Raw genomic sequence first — 20157 nt, forward strand, 5'->3', positions numbered from 1 at the left:
TGCCATCGGGAGCCGCGGTGGCTCAGTGAGTTTGACGCTTGCTCGCTAACTTGAAGGTCCAGGGTTCAATCCCGGCATTGGTCGAGATAATACCTTCGGATTTTTCAACCCGGTTTTCCCCCGTCAGTGATGCAGGTAAGAGGGGCTGACATGGAAAAGCGTCTAGTCGTTCGGATGGGACAATAAACCGAGGCCCCGTGTGCTACAGCCTGTGCACGTTAAAGATCCCTCGACAGTTGGAAATCGAACGCAGGCTAATGCCGCTGTCCTGGCAAAATTTCCCTCATCGCACCCTGCATGGCGTTGACCGTCTTTATTAACTTCATGCAGAAAAGTAAGACGTAAAACTCCATTCATTTCATTTGAACATACCATCCTAAAGGACATTTAGCTGCGATAGGATCATCTCCATTTTCGGCTCCAAGTAGAATATCTATTGTTTCAATATTGTCCATATATGTTTTATATATACTTTTCTCGTAAATGCTCCATCTAAGCTCTCAATATCACAATCTACAACACGAAGTCTGTGGGTCTCAGTCGCACCACCAACAGTAGTTATTTTAAAGTCTTGTGTTTGACCATCAAATTTCTTTATTAACCCTTTCCATACCAGTGATAGCTGACTTCCAGAGTCTAACAAAATACGAACTGGAATCTTGGTGGATCCAAATTTAAGGTTAGCCATGACAGTCGATAGTACAGCTGGAATTCTGGGTAAGGTTTCAGAAATCTCGTTTACAGCGTTTAATGTCTTTGATACAGTGTGAGTATTAATTATCTTTGAATCAGTTGCACATTTAGCTTTCTTTAGAAGAACCAGTTGCGAATGTAGCCATCTGACGAGTCCAGAAAGAGTGTCTTCTAAACCTTCATCTCTGACACATTTTAAGTATGATATACGATGTTCTTCTGGAATTTGTGGAACTAGAACTCGTCCATTCAGATCTGCTGATTTCCCTAAAGAATCCATTTGCGACTCAAAGAGCTTCAACGAACTTTTCCATTGCAGATATATTAATGTGTCCTTTCGTATCATATGAATTCATTCTCTCTAAATCTGCAAGTAAAGTTTCTACGATTTGATCATCATCCCCATAAAATTCATCTAAAATTTCCCATGCTCTAGTCGTACTAATGCAAGATTTCATTTTATTCTTTTCTCTGGCTTTCTCCATTGATTCCACTAATTGGTAAAAAGCATTCATTTTCATCCAAATGCTGTGAGTAGGAAAGAAATTGTTTCTTAAATAATTTGTAGTCTCTCAAATCTCCAGAAAAAAAAGAACACTTAAGTTTGGCTAGTCGAGCATGTGACGATACGGGTTGGTTGGATCGGTTGATCTGGGGTTGAATAGTAGTCGTTTAGCACAACGTATTAAATCACGAACGATTGGCATGGCGTTGTCTTCTCTTTAACTTGATAAAAGAGAACATTGCATTGTTTTGATAAAACGGAGCATTACATTAACTTGATTAAACAGAACATTTCATTGTTTTGATAGAACGGCTATCCCTTCGTCCGACTGTAAAAGGGAGAGTCCATCTTTAACGAGATTAGTTATTATTCTCTTGGCCTTTCCGCGAAGCATTTTAACCTAATCTGACAGTGCGTGGAGTTTCAAAAGACATACTGGGTTAATACAGCAATATAGCACGTTGATATTTATAAGGAATGTAACTTCAGTTGTAAAACGGTGATAGACGATGAAAACAACTAAGTATTCAATATAAACAAAGATGACGCCACTATATGTCCAAAGCGGGAGATAACTCACCACCACGTTTTCTATTGTCGATGGAATGAAAACGATAAATTTCTTCTTACTGGATTGTCCATTGATTGAAAAAGATGTTACGGAATGCAAACGATGAGTTCAAAGTACACGTTGAAACAATTATTATGGTAAACAAAACACGAAAGTTCATTTGTTCTGATATTATTGAGCAAAAGTTATATTATAAAAATATAAAATAAAGTATTTTTCAATTGTGTCAAAATCCAGCCATTAACATGCATTAAAAACAATGATCGTACAAATTGCCAAACTTTGACGGGAGCGAAAAATTAAATTTACGAAACGAAATATATTTAAATTTAAATGATTAATATGGTAATAAAATGATATTCTATGACAATTACATTATTCTAATAGAACGAAACATTACATTATTTTGATAGAACGGAGCACTACATTAACTTGATTAAACAGAACATTACATTGTTTTGAGAACGGAGCATTACATTAATTTGATTAAACAGAACATTAAATTATTTTGATAGAACGGAGCATTACATTAACTAGATTAAACATGACATTACATTATTTTGATAGAACGGAGCATTACATTAACTTGATTAAACAGAACATTACATTATTTTGATACAACGGAGCATTACATTAACTTGATTAAACAGAACATTACATTATTTTGATAGAACGGAGCATTACATTAACTTGATTAAAGAGAACATTGCATTGTTTTGATAAAACGGAGCATTACATTAACTTGATTAAACAGAACATTTCATTGTTTTGATACAACGGAGCATTACATTAACTTGATTAAACAGAACATTACATTATTTTGATACAACGGAGCATTACATTAACTTGATTAAACAGAACATTACATTATTTTGATAGAACGGAGCATTACATTAACTTGATTAAACAGAACATTTTTGATGAAAGTTGTCATATACGGTTGGTCTTTTCACAGATCTTTACCATCGTATTGATATCCTCAATTTGTATTGACTAAAAACATTTTATGGGGCTTTAAAGATATAACAGTGCCGATTTTACTGAAAAAACTATGAATTATTTTACTTCTTTTTTAATTAACACACTGGTTCAAGTCTCAATGATGATTAAAAAAAAGTCTGGCAACAGAAAAATTCCATGAAGCTGTAAAGTTATAGATTTCTATTAGGGAGAGGCCATTACATCTTTATACTTAAAACTTGAAATTTCATTTAAGATTACGTTATAGTTCTTATATACAAAAACTTAACCGTATAGATGCCATGTTATAATTTCAGTCAGAATAGTGGTGAAACCTGTTTAATATCTGATGAATGTTGGAGAAAAATGACTAAATTGGGTTATAATGGTTATTCCTTAACTCACGAAGTTTTTTATTTACAAATAGGAAAACAGGTAGGCCCCAAGAACTAAATTACCGTAAAAGATATGATACATTAGTGATGAAATATTGTTCTCCTTAAAAGCTTTGAGCATATTAAATTGTGCAGGAGAATGATACTCGAAGCCGGCCACAACAGTTCGTTTTTTTTTATCTAATTGTAAACGACATGCACGTCGTATTTTCATTTTTAAAAGTACTATAGGTAGATAAATACGACTATATCTCTCTCAAATAAAGCTCCGTCTGATTATATTTTAAGTTTGGGTGTAAAAAAGAAATGGAGAGGAAACTGAAAGAATATAATCAGGAATCAGTGGAGAATTTAGAAGATATTTTCTGTACCGTGATACTAAGTGAAGCTAATAAATATTCTCAGGACCATTTCCCTCATTATAAACACGATTTATTCATGGAACAAGGTAACTAAATCTGTTAATAAATACTCTAACTTTATTACAATCAATGGGCTTCTCTTATTATTATCATTTATTTGGTTTGTCTGATCAGCCATGTACATGTCGTCTGCAAATAAGGATAACATTTTGCCGACTTAAGGTGCTTTCTTTCTGATCACGATGCAGACTTTTTCGACACCTTACAAATAGTTTCGATTTATTTTTGGCTATTACAGGCTTTATGCTTATTAATGCTAACTTACAGTATCTGTATTGTTTATTACCACAAAGTGATGATTCTATAATATTTCTTACACATCTGATGTTATAGAACTATCTGGACTATGAAAAACGTAATGAATATTTACATTGTAATGAAATCTTGAAATCGGTACAACCCGTGTAAAGGACGAAGGCAGATCACATACTCCATTACTGATTTTGATATGTATTTCTATTGAATTCAAAGTCGTCGACCTTAATTGAAATCGTATCATGTTACGATTTTTGAATAGTGTGACATGTTGTTTATTATTCACGGTCGAAATTTGGTCATAAGGAGCAGTACATAATGCCGAATTCCATGAGATGAAAACAGGATCTATTCTTAACATAAAAATTAAAATTGTGCCAAACTAACTACTTTTGTTCACCTATAGTTGATATTGCATGCATCCCTGGATCGTTTCTGAAGTATCTTCAGTGCCCTATACGTTGTTTTTCCGAAGTAGCCTTCTGCTATTAAAAAATTACTTCCAATTGCACATTTAGCAACAAACTTTGCTAATTTTTTTTATAATTTTTCATTTTACAGCTGCTCTGTGCGGGATGCTAGGATATCGTCAGTTCTTCAACACACCCTGGTTATTAGCTATCCTAAGTTGGCAAGATCCACGATATGGTTGTTATAGGGCTGCCTCGGATGAGATTCTACTCAAAGAAGGTAAATTTGTAATTGTTTATGTGAATTTGTTGTGAATGATGAGCATTGATCAAATGTATTGTAACGATTAAACGAACCAAAAATGTAGATTGCGACACATTCCCAAAAATTCTCTAAGAAATTCTTTGGTTTTTAATCTGTTGTAACAATTTTGTATCAAAAGAGACGAAATCTTACTATTAACTTTTGGAAAAACGAGACAAACTGAGTGGTAGAAAATGTATAATAATGGAGCTTCATCTTTAATCATGTTTTTGATAATAAAAGAAACACCAAACAATGGAGACTGGATAACGCCATGCAGTGTGCAATAAGGGAAATGTTGCCAGGACAGCGATATTAGCGTGCTCATTTTCGATTCCATCAATTCCAAATGTCATTAGGCTAAGCATGTGCAGAAAAGTAGAATATAAAACTCCAATTTCAATCATTTCTGTTTCAGATGGTCACCGTATAAAAAGAGAAGAGAGACGGTTGAAAAATCAATGTTTAAGTCATCGTACAACAGTAGCAGTGGCGGCATTAGGGCAATATGTTCGTTATATTCTCGAAACTTGGGCAGACAACCAGAAAATCAATCATTGATAAAATATGATAAGTAGAAGGACTGGATCATCTTGAGTTATGGACCAGTCGGCAAAATATAACTTTTGAACCAGCAAACTATTATTCTGACTACTTATTAAACGAAAAAAGCCATAAAGGGTCAAAAGCACTTTGATATTATCATAAAACACTTAATTAGAACTACAGACGTCCGGAACCAATTAAAAGCGGACAGCCGCCCCCTCCCCCACCCCTCGCAGCCCTGAAAGCAAGTTTCGGGCAATCTCAGATATCTCGCCCCCCTTCGTTTGACCGGCTTGGTTCCGATTATATTGGAATCAACCTTTTCACTGTAGTTACTTAATTTATTGATTATGTTTTGTATATTTTATTGAACACAATAAAAATATATTTCACCTACATGGCTGTGATGATTTTAGATCGTACCGTCCAGTTCACCCAGTATTATCAGAATACATCTCATTGAAATACATGATTTTAATTTTTCTTTCAACCGTGAATTCATTAGGCCTATAGGCTTATTTACGTCTAAAGCCCCTTTTATACCAGGCCGCTATAAAATGTGCCCATTTATATCTGATGAAAAGCGTTCTCAACACGGTTATATGTGGAACTCTTCTCGAAGAAGTTAAAATTAACCTTGTCACGGTGATGTTATCGAAGACATCTGGATGTAGGCTAATTAACAATTAATAATGACGAAATTCGAATCCGCGGGTAATGGTGAATGTCGCTTGTGAGGAATAGGCAGGAAATCGTTCTCGGAACGGTTACCGTTTACATTTCATTTCCGTCTGTGAACCGTTCCGAGACACCTCACCGAGATGGGCCAGAATTGAAACAATTGAAGTTCTGTTAATATTAATAAAATATTGGCAATGTGGATAAAATAACGTCAATGTAGGCTATATCAACGTTTCAAGTGCCTGTGGAACTGAAATAGGATTACTCACAACAAATTTACGCATTCAATGTTTAATGCTTCTTTTAACAGGGGATCATTAATATCACATAATTATTTTATATCAAAGTATGACCAGAGAATCCAAAACAGGCTCAGTTGGTCTTGGGTGCTTTCACAAAGGTAGGCTAGGCCAATGTCGTCCCATTTCCCAGTAAGACCAGTTCATCAAAAATTCTGGTGATGAGCCAGACTTCAGTGTACACATTAGTTAGTCCTAGCTTCTGTACCTTACACCAGGTAATCTGAGTCGGGTGATAAAAACAGGCATGTGTGGAAACGTGTACTCCCAGACAGCAATAACAGCATCGATTGCTGCCTTCTCTATAGCCTATAGGCCCTATATGGTAGTTGGATCCCCTCCATCAAACCATCACTTGTGAAAAGGCGCCTTGCACTAATCCCCTCCGATCATTTGTGAAAAAAAAATCCGTAGGTCTTGGAAATTGAATATGAACAGAAAAGAAAATGGCGGAGAGCAATTATCCAGCGAGCAACTGTCTTATTCATTTCATACAAATTTTCTTTCCAAAATTAGTTCATTCCGTAATCAGGGTATTCAATATTTTCGACATCTTTCTGGGTTTAATGGTGATGATAGGCTTTTAACAAAGTAAACACAAACTACCCTAACTCATTCATTATTCATATTTAAATGTATTTCACGGTTGAGTTTTAAAGACTAATAAAAATATAAATCAATCACGAAACGATTCTCATAAAATAACTATCGATTTTCTGACTTTAAACTTTTTTTCGGGGGAAATTTCAAAATGAAGAGTAACGAAGGGTGATGTGGTTTACTTTTACACTTGTAAATTATTCATAGCTTGCCTTATATGTTGAAATGTTATACGTAAAAATCATGCATTATCTGATATAGTCTATATGTGATATGGATATGGGGGGATGGTAGTATAGACCTAGATATAATTAGATTAGCAAAATGGAAGGATGGTCTATATGTTACCAAAATCACAAGTTAATTACCTCAGGCCTTATTTTCACAAATTTAAATTAGATAAATCCAGATTTTAAGAAATTTTAATCCTAATCTGATTGGATAATAAAACTAAATACAAAATCAATTTTAGTGATTGACCAATCCGATTACTTGAACACGAGATTAAGATCTTTGGATATATATTTTGAGCAATTGCTCTTGGATTATTCATTCACCAACAGGAAACATGAAGACCGTTGTGAGACAGGATGGATTTGGATGATCACAGGGTTGACTTAAAACTAGTGTTCCGTAGGGGGTTTCTTATTTGATGTGGAGATTCTAAAGTTCACCCATGCTTTATTCATATAATCCCTCTCTCAGGTCTCCCCTTATTTCCAGTCCCCGCGAGAGACGGTTAAGCAACTATCTCTGATTAGAAGGGAAGTAACTCATGTTAAGGGTCTAAATCAGACCACAGTATGCACACAGACGTTCAAGACATAAACATTGGAAAAACAAATTAATTGAGGTTACACCTTATTCAAAAGTTGAAGATCCACAAATTGTTCAGAGGATGAACATCAAGCTACATGTTTTAGGGTTAAACAAGAAAAAAAAAATTACACATTAAACAATTTTTATTTTCAGTATACCCATCATGATTATTTCAATAAATTACAAAAAAATCCCACATCATTAATCAAGACAACTTAGATTTCCTCCATTCTTCAATTTTGAGTTTAAGATCAGTTTGAGGTACTACCATATCCATGGTTAATGGGGCTCTGTTGAAAGGGTCTGATTGATCACTGAAATGTAAAACACAAAAGGGAGCATAGTGTAAATAGCATATCATTAAGGGTTTTTGCAGGTCTTTAATTTATTTGTTTTTGGTCCATTTTTATCATTACTATTACAATTAAAATTGACATGATGACCAGTGTTTTTTCTTTAGTCTTGGCGTAGAGCCAGTTTGTAGGAGTGCCTTCTGAGAAATATATCAAGGCCCATAGCTCTTGGAAATTATGAATAATCAGACCACACAAACCTTAATATGTGTCTAGAAATAACAGCTCTATCAACTATAGTATTAGAAGTTGGTAATAACACAGGGTCTTTCATCAAACTGCCTAAAATAGGATCTAAAAATTCTTCTGGTGCCTCTTCTACTAGGTCATCTTCTGCTTGAGTTTTTTCTTGCATGCCCTGAAATATCATATTAGATACTGAGAATATTTTTCAGATGATCAATCATTCAATTTACTATCAATTCCCTTCAATCCAACTTAAGCTGTTCAAAATTGAGCTGCTCAAGTACCTAGATTTCTCTTTGTTTGTAAAAAATGCATCCATCCAACATTAAGTTACATTATAATAAACTGAAAGTGATGTTGAACTGGCTGGAAACTCTGAGTACAATTCAGATTCTAACAGGTTTATTTTGCAAGAAACCAAGCACAATTTTCCTCTAACCATTCAAAAAAAAACCTACCCTAATTTTATCATCTAAACCCAGAAAATCACTAATAACGACAGGGTCGGTGCCTATTTTCTGTAAAACCTGTATTGTTTTAGGAAACAACTCTGTTGAATAAGATCGACCATCATTTGAAACAGCCATACAAAAATCATCATTTTCACCCAAATTTAAATAAATTTTACAGATATCTGAGACAATTTGTTGAGGTTTGAACTCATAATCATTTTTATCTTTAACATTAAAATTCTTCTGTTTAGGTCCAACCTGGAATATAAAAGAAATGTTTTTTTTTTAAAAAGAAATAACATAATTTGCTTTAAAGTCCTTTTACAATGTGGACCTGCAATTCAGTAGGTACATGTATATCATAAAATATGCATATATTTCTAAATACCCCTACAAATATATCTAAATCTCATCAATAACTTCAATCAATTTGCGTCTGTAACGTGTTGTCTTTAAGAAATATATGAGATATTAAGTTTGAGTAGGAACCCCTTATCATCTTTTGCAGTTCACCAAACCTGACTGAATGCAAATTTACCAGGCATACTTTCTGGGGATCAAATAACTAAGAAGAAAAAAGAGGATCTAATTCTTACCAAATGAACTAAGAAATAATTCAACATAGCTGCTATTCTGTCTACCATAGTATTATTACAGAATATACTCTTAATTTCCCTTGTTAATAACTCTAACGAATGAATGGTGTAATTAGCCATAACGTTGTGATAACGAGCTATATTGCCCAGTAGTTGAAAGTTCTGTTCTGTTTGTTGTCTTTGTCTTGATTCTAAATTCTCCCAATCTCCTCGTTCTTTCTCTTGTTGTTTTTCCTTAATTTGCATCATATACTACAATCAGAGAATAGAGATTAAGGATAAGAAAAAGGCCTATTTTATAAAGATTCTGGCTATGGTAAAAAAACATTCTGCAAAAATCTTTCCTACATTATTTGTATTCTACATGACTTTTGAAATGAGTCAAAAATTAAATTTTTTTTAAGATCTTTTGGATGATACTGAAAGTTTAAGATCTTCTTGTTTGGATTCAAAAGCAAAGTTCTCATATTTAATTGAAATAAAAAAATTCCCTCTCATGGTAACAAAACAAATTCTAATTATCATAAAACAGAACTAAGACTTACCGATAAGGCTTCATCTAATAAAAATATGGCATCATTAATTAATAAATTTATAAATCTTAAAAATAATGGTGCTTCTGGATATTCTATGTTTCTCTCAGCATAGTCAGATAATTCCTGAAAATATAAAAAAATATGCAAACAACTGGATTAAATATTTTAATCTTGAGCATCTCAAAGCCCAACAGGAAACAATCTATTTTATTACAACAAATTCTTACATGGTTTCATTGAGTTTTACATCCTCACTGCACCTGATTGAGCTAATGAAAAGATGATGTCTACAATAAAATACATTTAACAGAAGATCAAGGATTCCATCATGGCATAGGTCAAGATAATACCTTTGGATTTATCGACCAAATCTGTCAGTGATGCAGATCAGAGGGGCTGACAAAGTTGCTATTTGTCTGGATTGGACAATAAACAAACACCCTGCGTGCTATAGGCTTTAAAATACGAATCAATTGTAGAAAAGTGGGGTGTAAATCTCTATGGCTTACCTTAATAGCTTGCTTATGTACATCAATATTCCAGATATACTCTAGTACAATATACATTGGTCTACGATAGTTAAACTTCTGTTCAAACTCTACACTCTGTCCAGTCATCTCAATACTCACAAATACATGTAGTAATTTATCAGCTAAATGATCTATTAGTTCATGTTCACTGAACAACTTCTCTCTATGAAATCTGAATTTGAGATAATAGAAAGATTGATAAAATAAAACTTACAACAATCACATTGTGCAAGTAGTGTCAATATCCTTTTACCTACAATCAAAATCTCCTGAATGTCAATCTCATTTACAAAGAAAATATAGATGTTCTTTTTGTGTTTTATCTGCAGGTAACTTCCATTTTTCATTTTAGATCTGACAAAATTTATCTTACAATCACGTTCAGTTGAAATTTTGCGTCAAAGGTTGTCAAACCTTTTACAAAGTTATAAAAAACACTGTTGAATTTGGGTAGTATTTCAAATGTATTAAGAGTACTGAACTTTGACCCACAAATGATGCATATACTAATAGTTGTGAATAAAACCTTTGTTTACTAGTGCCAGCCATTCATAATAATGATACTAACCTAGCTAACAACCCCCCTCCACCACTTTTAGAATTAGGATCTGGTGGCATTAAAGATGATAAGGTATCAGCTAGTTCAGCTCGGAGATGTGGATTATTCATTCTTTCAGGATTTCCCATAAATACCAGGATTAAAGTCATAAAATATTTCACTTTTTCTCCTGCATACTGTAGAAAAAAAAAGAACAGGATTTAAAAAAAAAAATAATATTTTAACATTTAATATAAGATGTTTACTTAACCAATGAGTGTGTTTACTTATGCACATATGAAAGTTAATGCATGAGATGTCAATGTCATTGAAAGTTTAGTTCCATGTTTAGTAAAACTCCATTCATTTCATTTCATTTCTAAGTTTAGTACAGTTAAGTTATTTCACAAAATATTGAAAAATAGATGTTTATCAATTTGTCTAAAAAGGCAACCTAAAACTACTATAAAGATCTCTCAGAATTTAATAGTTACTGTATAATGTGAATATTGTACGCAGTAAAGCCCCAGTAAGGCTGTAAAAATACCACTCACTGTAAATAGTGGTATTCAGTTTCAGCAGCTTACCTCAAATAATTCATCTTGGAATCGATGAAGAAATAGAATAAAATCATTGAGATTTCCCATGACAAATTCTGGTATGAGTTTTAAACTATGTGGTACATGTTGTGGTAAAGGTAATTTTACTTGCTGCATTTCACTGACTCCATCATCTATTGCCATCTGACTCAACCACGTGGCTGTAGCTATATGTAGATTTAAACTCATCTCTAATAGCTGGGGTATTGTCAAGGCTGCTTTCATACTCAGAAATAATGTCATACCTACAAATTGAAGGATTTCATTTCATTCATATGACACTCATACAGAAAAACATAGTGAACATAATGTTGTTAATTGTTAATCAATATCATCATAAAAAACAAGATGGGGTCATTTTTATTTCGATAAAGGCTTCATCATCAAACACAGAAACAATTCTGCCAAAAATTCTAACCTACAAAGTAAGCTTATGGTATATAGTTCAAACATTGATTTGTTTAGTAACAGTACATACATTCCAATTCTGAATGTTTTCCCAATACATAAGTAAGCCTCTTATTTTGTTCATGCCCAATACTGATGATTTAAATTTGTCAACAAAAATGGCACTTACCCTTTTCCATCTGTGCTTTGATACTTCTTATAGGTTCTACATCTTCACTGGCTGCCTGTGGGCGGACATCTTGATATAGTCTTTGAACTCGATGTAGATCTTGATTTAATTTAGTAAATTTAGTATGGACCGTGTGAAAACCTAGGTTGGTACACTGTTGAGCCATAAAGAAACATTCAGTTATAAAATTGTATGTTTCTGTATTATCAATATTGATATCTTCACCTTCTTTCACTGGTATTAAACATGTTTCTTCCTTTAAACCTGTGGATACACAAATATAGACATTGCGACTACTAAACTATTGAACTAAGCCAATATTGTTAGAGTTAAGGAAAGATCAGCCATAAAATTACGGTTCTGTACATTAGTCTGAGATATCAGAAAGGAAGCCAGCCAACAAAGCATTTGTACAAAACTTTAAAACTTTCTCTAACCCTGCTAGATTCATTTACATTCTTAAGAAACAAAAATGGTGGAAATCTGTGGGCTCTCTTAAGAGAAAGTAAAAAACATATTTTTTTAGAAAAACCTTTTCCAAAAAAAAACTGTATGTGTGTATGTCACATTAGAGCAGTACTGAGCGCTATACTAAGTTCAATAATCTTAATCTTAATAGTGGGAGCACAGGATATCCCTCTTAGAATGATAAAAAAAAAAACTGACACATACTGACCTCCTGAATGGATTCCACGAGTTTTTATATCATTTTCATCAGAGCTAGTAGCTTTAACATAATTACACTGTATCTTCAACAATTTCACTGACATCGGCTCACAAAATGGCTGACATAATTTTAGCAGAAGATAATTGAGATTCAAACAAAATCCTTCAGATGAATACAATTGGTTGAACAGTTGTGGCATCTGATTGGACCATATTTTTGTTCTACCTGAAATCATAGAGTTTAAACCAATCAAATAAACATAAAATATACTTCAAATTTTGGCTATTTGCATTACTTACAGTCATAGCAGTTGTAAATGTAATTGCGTCATTCATTAACGCTGTTGAACTGAAATTTATAGTCAAGGTTAAGTATCTCAATATAAACAACCCTCAACTTATATAGATTGATTTCTAGTCTTTGTATGTGAATCGAGTATACTTATAGCTTCAATTACGACATCCCATTTATGTGTGCACAGTGTGTCATGTAATTTTAAAATAAATTGACCAAACATGATATAAATGGCATTTGTGATAGTGATGTCATAATCTAGTCATGAATTAAGCTGTAAGCTGTAACCAATACTCATACACAGACTAGAAAACTTCTTTACTAAAACAAAAATATCTCCCTTTAATAAGTAATAATATATCAGTTACCTTGATTAGCCTCGAGACATTTTCCAATCCATTTTAAAACTAAATGTTTGATGTCTGCTGAAACTTTGATTAATGAATAAACTAATAAATGAATCTTCTCATTTAATGTTACCAACTCCTGAAAAGCCAAAATAGAAAAACATGTGTAATGTACATTCATTGATGGAAGCACATCTTTAGGAATTGCATTTCTAACAAAATTTTACACATACACATAATGACAATAACAAGTATACGATTATCAAAGTAAAGAGCTTTGACATAACTCAAACAATAATATCAAAAGCCTTGTAGGATCCCTGATAACTCCAGTTGCATGAAAGTATCAGGAATGAACGAACGCATTAATATATCACAGAGCAAAGCATTATGAAATCAGGGCCCTGAAACGATTATTTTTTCTCTCTGAAGAAACACAAACACATAAATTATAATAATCATTTAGCAATTAAAGAATAGGGAATAAAGTAACTCACCGCCCAGATGTTAGACTCTGTATTATCATGTATATGTTTCCTATATGATGATGGATCATTAAAGAAATCATACGGTCCAGCTTCATTTTTTGGTATACATGTCAAACTTAACATAGAACCTAATAATGTTGTCTCATATGATTTACCACTCTTCCAATCTTTAGGGGAATTATACTTCATAAATGACTACAATTAAATCACATGTATAGAATTTCAAATTTCAAAAGACACCTTCGTCAATTGCTTTGACCTATGTGTGGACTTGGTGATAAATGATGGAGATAAAAGGTGCATACTCAGAAAAACAAAACATGATTAAAAAAGTGTTTCAAAAAGAATTTGAATAAAAATCAACACTTAATCTAAGATAAAACTCTTAGAAGATGTTCAGCGAGTTTGCATACTTTGTTCCTATGCATAAAGTTCTACATGGTACTGAAAAGATAACCTCAATTTTCAAACTAGCTGTGCTGAAGAGGATTGAGTATCCTAAACACTTGTTGGCAGCATGAGTTAAGGCTTATCTAACTCTTGTCAATAACAATCAGACAAAATCAAAGAAATTATTATCTTACCAGAGCTAGGGCTGGAAGTTTGGTAAAAAATTTACATAAATGAATATATTGTGTCTTATCTGCACTGACTAGCACCATTTTAGTAAATTTGTCTTTGATTAGGTCGAATATAGGGTAGGTTACATCATCTATATTACAATCTCTATCATCTATTATAGACTGTAATACTTGTAGAAAATATTCTGTTATATTACTGTTATCATCACCTGAAACAAGGGCAAGAACTCTTCTTAGAAATTTTCATAACTAACAATAGCTATGGGGATTCACAAAAAGATTCAACAGTCCCTTAATTATACTCTAAATAAATTGAAGAGAACATCAATATCAATGTGACTGATCTAATTTAGGTAAATTCTATCTGAAATTGTTTTATTTCTTTCCAGTCAAATTATCAAGAAAATGACACTAAAGGCTGAAATATCAACATTACATAACCTTACTATTACTTGCAAATCTAAAAACATATGAGAATTTCACACACACACACATACTGCATATAAAAAAATCAAATCAAGAAGGTCTAGATTAAAATATCAGCAAAATTGTTCTACCTACCAAAAATTGCCCCTGATTCCAACAGGTAAAGATCTATAAATTGTTGGTATAAATTTTGAGAAGGAAATAATTCAGTTTGTAATAAACATGTTTTAGTATTTAATATTATTACATTTTTACATTCCTTTAAACATGGCTTTAATTCTTCTTTCTGAAATATATAACATTATGGCATATTGGATTATATTCTCTTGAAATTCTGAGTGAGAACATCTTTTAATGAAAGATGCAAAGTGCATAATTACATAGCTGTGATATTCTTTTATGAGAACTGCTATTTGGTAAATGTAAGATTTTGAAAATTAAAGTCAAATATTAGAGAGCAGAAATAAAAACAGACATAGAATTGTTAACAGTAGTGGCACAAATAGATAAATTAACCAAATAAATTGTGAAAAAGACAAACAGATTAAGTATGACAGACAACTAACCTGAGAATTGAGTTGTATATTTATTAATCTATCATAACATTGAGATAAATAGTTTAAAACTAATGGTTCATTGGCTGTTAAATTACTGGATGTTGAGGGAACTAAAAACTCTTCTGGTGATTCTATCATTAATCTTTCAAATACAGCCTAAAAATAATGTATATAAAATATCATTAATTGTTCAAATAATGCCCATAATAGAAAAAAGATATGTTAAGTCTCTTAATACCTGTATCAAGTGCTGTATATGGTATAACTATATACAATTGTACAATTCTTTTTCATAGAGAACCAATTTTTGTTAATAGCATCTCAAATCTTTTCAAAGCTCTCTAAATTGCATCTTTACTTAGAAATTGTAAACTCAATTAAGCCATTATTTTGATCAAATATAAAAATAAATATAAAATCTTCAGTAGATTTGATTAAAATTATATTAGTAAGAATTCATCTGAGCAAAAGGAAAATTCAAGTAAACAACTGAACATATTATTTTATAGATAATATGAATGTATAAAACATATCTTACTTGTGATAGATTTTCCATGTCTAACCATGTTTGATCAGACAATATTTCAGCTAATTCTTTTAAATGAGTACATCCTTTCTTCCCATCATCATAATCTATAAATAAAAACAAATCAGACTAACATTCAAAGAGATTTTATTCAATGTTCAAATCAAGGAATTTAGATAATTAGATAAAAAATATTTTAGAAATGACAAGTGGTGTGTATGTGCACAATATTTAATTCTCATATTTTTTCTGTGAAAAGTGTGCATCTCTATGTATGTTACTATTACAAATTGATTACGATTTGATTACCTATTTGACAAGATCTCAGATTCATGTTTCCAATTTAAATCAAAATCAAGTTTTGGGCTTTACCTTTATCTAATGTAAGAAGAAAAATATCTTCTATCAGTTTATTGATCTCTAGTTTAATCTCTACACTCTGACCTTCAGTAGGACTTCTCTCAGTGTTACCTGTAATTTATAGAAGTTCCATCATCAAATTTAATGACCAGCATTAAGATAAGAAATATCAAAACTGGTCCGTACAACTATAAAATATTCAATAGAACTGGTGCAGAAAAAATAGTAAGCTTACTTTACCGCCAATGGCTTTTGCTACAGCATGTTTCATTAATTTTAGTTTTCATTTACCTTTTTCGATATGTTTTTCACTACTAAACTGTTGTGCTTCTGATAAACTAGGAAAAAGAGCTGCAAAGGGATTTTCTACCAATCTTTGATTATTTTCCATTATGAATAACTGTAAACATAGAGGAAATGTTTCTATATATACGAGTTGCTGGCATAACTAGATTTTCCACAAAATGGCGTAAATTTGCGAGTTAGTATTAATTCGCGATTTGATTCTATTTTTCGTCATATTTAGATGAGAATCTTTCAACTGCTTTACAAATTCGTAAACTAATTCAGAATCTGTTAACTTCAAGAAAAGACAAGTCATCTTTTAAACTTTCAAAAGTGGATAATTCTGGGCAAATGTGAAGGCTCAAATTTCAAAGGTGAGCTGTGAACATTATTAGCTTACTCTCTGACTACATTGAGCTTTGAATTGAATGTTTTATCTCATTTCATAGATATTCAATATAAAATTTTCAACTGTATACCACTTGTCTTAGACTGTCATCGGGTCCATAGAAATATAAGGTTCAGTGATTTTACATCTGAAATAGACATACTTCCCTCCCAGAAAATTCATGTGAAAATTTACAAACAATAACTTTTCCAGTGGTTATCACTTTCACAACCCAAAGACAACCTAAGACTCTCAGTAGTATTTTGTAGTTTATATTTCAATTTATATGAGAAAGATTCAGTAAAAATTATAGACAGAGCATAGCTACAAAATTCTGATTTCTGAGACTAGATTGAAACATCTTTCTCTATTCCAGCCTCTGATAGCTATTATACAGATGTGTATAGACAGAAAAAAAAAGGACCTGTTAAATGGGGACTTTCCGCATCTCGGCAGGTGCAGGGTTTTAAACCCTATTTAGATACCTAGAATCTGCAAAACCCAGATATATTTAGAAAAATGAATATTTTTGTAGTTCAGTAATACTATTATTTTCTCCCTACACTATTCATGTCACGTCACCCGTTCTATCAAATTTTTTTCAACCAAACTCATCTTGCATCAGCCATTTAAAACTGCTTGCACAGCCCAAAGTTCAAAAGTCACAGACTACTAACAAAGCAAAAGATGCCCAACACTAATTTACAGTCATTGCAAAAGTAATTAAAACCCCCATTTAACAGGGACTATTTTTTCTGACTCTACTCCGGCCAGCAACTTTCAAAATATCCATCATATAGGCTGGATAGGCAGATGTTTCGGATTATGTCATTTCTAAGACTAAGGTACGATTGATCATACAGATGGCAAATCTATCCCTTAAAATTTGCTTGACTTTTGTTAGAAACATGTGCCTGTGCCCAAGAGGTGTTTGTCACTGGAACCGAGTGGAACTGAGCTGAACACGGTCACTCTGCAGTCTCATTGCCATAGACTCATAGAGAGTAAGTTCAGTAAAAACTTTTTTGTAGGGCATGTGCAAAATCTACAGGGCTTAGATCACCACAAATTGATACAATTTGTAGACCGTAACTTGCACTTACATGCAAGGTAAAATAAATTGGTAAACAGAACTTGAAAAATGATCAAATAAGGTAAATTTTCACATCAGACATTTTTTTCTGTCGCCATTTTTAACTCTTCTTCACAAAAAAGTCGCAAATGGTCTGAAACCACGTGGCAGTCATGTGACTCTCCTGTCAAAAAGCAGACGACGCTGTCAGAAATAAAACTGACTGGTCAAGACACTCAAACTCAATTTTTTCGATCTTTCTCACGGCCTATATCACAGAAAAAGGAATAATTTTTAAAGGTTTGCATTACACCTACACTTAGACCTTATTACAGTTTAGTTACAACTGTCGACCACATTCTGATTCTGTCCTTAATCACTATTCAGATAGTTTTTTTTTTTTACTGATCGAGTGTCCAAGAGTATCTTCAATACAAATAGCAACCAATGAATAGTTTTATTGAAAATAGATCTGTGATTTACACAGGAAAATTTAGATCTGAAATACTCCTAGTCGTTTTCATTTCATTTTGAATAAGCCAAGATCTATTTGTTAATTACATAAATAATTCAGTTCTGAGCAGTATGCTTTAAAAATATGCTAGATCGCATGGACAATTTACATACATTACCCTTTTTAAAACAGCCCTAATAGCGGTTACGTCTTGCCATGCTAGAGCAAGATTGTGCATGTAGTGGATTTAGATAGAAAGAAAAGGCCTTTGCACTTTGTGATCTAGATAGGCTTCTCAATTATCAACATGCTCCAAGAAAAGGTCCTTATATTTCTTAACTTTATTAGTTTCAGATTTGTTGTGCAAATTTAATAAATGTTGTAAAATTCAAACCACAAATAGTAAGAAAATCAAGATGGCAATGGAAGAAGATCAAGTTGTAGAACAAGGATTAGCTTTAGAGGAAGATGATGAAGTAATAAAAGATAATTTTCATTCCATTTTCCCAGTTGTAAATTTTTTTAAATAATTCATGATCATTGGATGCACAAAGCTATCAAATAAATACCCATAGCGGGTGGCCCAGAAAAACAATAACTTTTCATTTCAGGATTTTTTAAAAAGTATCAAACTATGATCATAATATTTAAACCTCATATTTATATGGATATTATATATCTTTTCACCAAATTACAGCTATATAGGCTGAACAACTTTGGAATACCAGCCTTGTTAAAAATCCTGAATTAAAAAGTGTAGGTGTAATTGTTTTTTTTTTCTGGTCCACCCAATATAAGCTTACATGTATAAAACTTATCTAATCCGACATGCTTAGAAAGAGTAACCTCAAGGGAAAAGTAGTATGGTTAGGTTCATTGCATTGATTAAGCTGATCAAAATAGAATAAACTCATTAATAATAGACATACATGTACATGTATCTATATTAGCTTAATTTTGTGTTTTTCTTTTTCAACTTTTTCTGGATTTTCCAGGCATCAATATTTCAAGACATTGATCAGTTGCAGAATCATGGAATAGTAAGCTACCCATTAATTATCTCTCTTATGCTATTACACATGGCTACATACTGAATCAGGACAACCTACTTGTTTTTATTAAGATCACAGTTTTATGAAAATAGTTACCCAGAATGTATTTCTGTCTCTTCATTACACAACTAATATATTTTATCTTGATGTTTGAGTCCTATCTATGTGAGGGCCTTCAAATCATTTGATATCCAAAAGCTGTAAAAGTGAAAGTAAAATTTTGTATTATGTATTTGTTTCTTCATTTAGAACATAGCAGATATTAAAAAGTTAAAACAAGCTGGCATAAATACAATAAAGGTAGGTTATATTATTTTTATTGTTATACATTATATATTAATGTCCTTATTTGAAATTATGTTATGAATAAATTCAGATAACACTATGATGAATAGATAGGAATTTATAGATCTGATAATACATATACCAAATAACATTAAAAATTATGTATATTTCTAAAAGGGATGCTAAGATGACAAAGTCAGTCACAGGTTTGATTCTGCTGTTCCAGGGTATGAGCAATGAATATGTCCTGCATGAAAACTCTACAAAGGCCTCTTATAAACTCTGAAATATTTCATTTTCTTCCAGGGTATCCAAATGACCACCAGAAAGAAGTTATGTAACATCAAAGGGATATCAGAAGCTAAAATGGAAAAAATAAAAGAAGCATCATCAAAATTATCAGTGTGTATTTTATATACATGTACTGTTTTATATATTTTGAAAAATGTTCAGATTAATGGGTAGTAGGTTTACCAATAGAAAACTTCATTTCAACCACAGCCACTCTGATAAAAACACATCTCAGCATCAACATCTAATTCTTTTAA

The 20157-nt window shown here is 32.3% G+C and overlaps 2 protein-coding genes across 2 annotated transcripts; one reads left to right on the forward strand and one right to left on the reverse strand.

Annotated features, from left to right (window-relative positions):
• Nucleotides 1–686: 686 nt before the first annotated feature.
• On the forward strand, nt 687–5076 carry LOTGIDRAFT_154674 (hypothetical protein; the record flags this gene model as incomplete). Its single annotated transcript, XM_009063873.1, has 5 exons — nt 687–766; nt 3047–3164; nt 3413–3572; nt 4363–4491; nt 4934–5076. 5 exons carry the CDS (start codon nt 687–689, stop codon nt 5074–5076), a joined length of 630 nt encoding a protein of 209 aa, XP_009062121.1.
• A 2511-nt stretch (nt 5077–7587) lies between these two features.
• LOTGIDRAFT_210561 (hypothetical protein) lies at nt 7588–17961 on the reverse strand. The gene is made up of 19 exons (XM_009063874.1): nt 17850–17961; nt 16365–16473; nt 16086–16184; nt 15726–15820; nt 15197–15343; nt 14766–14916; nt 14208–14413; nt 13633–13818; nt 13157–13274; nt 12504–12719; nt 11828–12091; nt 11239–11495; nt 10691–10848; nt 10093–10285; nt 9593–9706; nt 9048–9299; nt 8458–8709; nt 8014–8171; nt 7588–7774 (listed from the first exon to the last, which is right to left on the reverse strand). Exons 2-19 carry the CDS (start codon nt 16462–16464, stop codon nt 7666–7668), a joined length of 3075 nt encoding a protein of 1024 aa, XP_009062122.1. The 5' UTR covers nt 16465–16473; nt 17850–17961; the 3' UTR covers nt 7588–7665.
• Nucleotides 17962–20157: the final 2196 nt, after the last annotated feature.

The sequence above is a fragment of the Lottia gigantea genome (assembly GCF_000327385.1).
Source record: "Lottia gigantea unplaced genomic scaffold LOTGIsca_6, whole genome shotgun sequence".
Lineage (NCBI taxonomy): Eukaryota > Metazoa > Mollusca > Gastropoda > Lottiidae > Lottia > Lottia gigantea.

Excerpts from the sequence above, each read along its gene's own strand:
- LOTGIDRAFT_210561 (XM_009063874.1), bottom strand. The coding sequence starts at position 16,464 with ATGGAAAATAATCAAAGATTGGTAGAAAATCCCTTTGCAGCTCTTTTT. Across the intron at positions 13,275-13,632 it reads CAGAGTCTAACATCTGGGCG|GAGTTGGTAACATTAAATGA; the intron begins GTGAGTTACTTT and ends TTGGCTTTTCAG. Across the intron at positions 7,775-8,013 it reads ATTTCTAGACACATATTAAG|TGATCAATCAGACCCTTTCA; the intron begins GTTTGTGTGGTC and ends TTTACATTTCAG.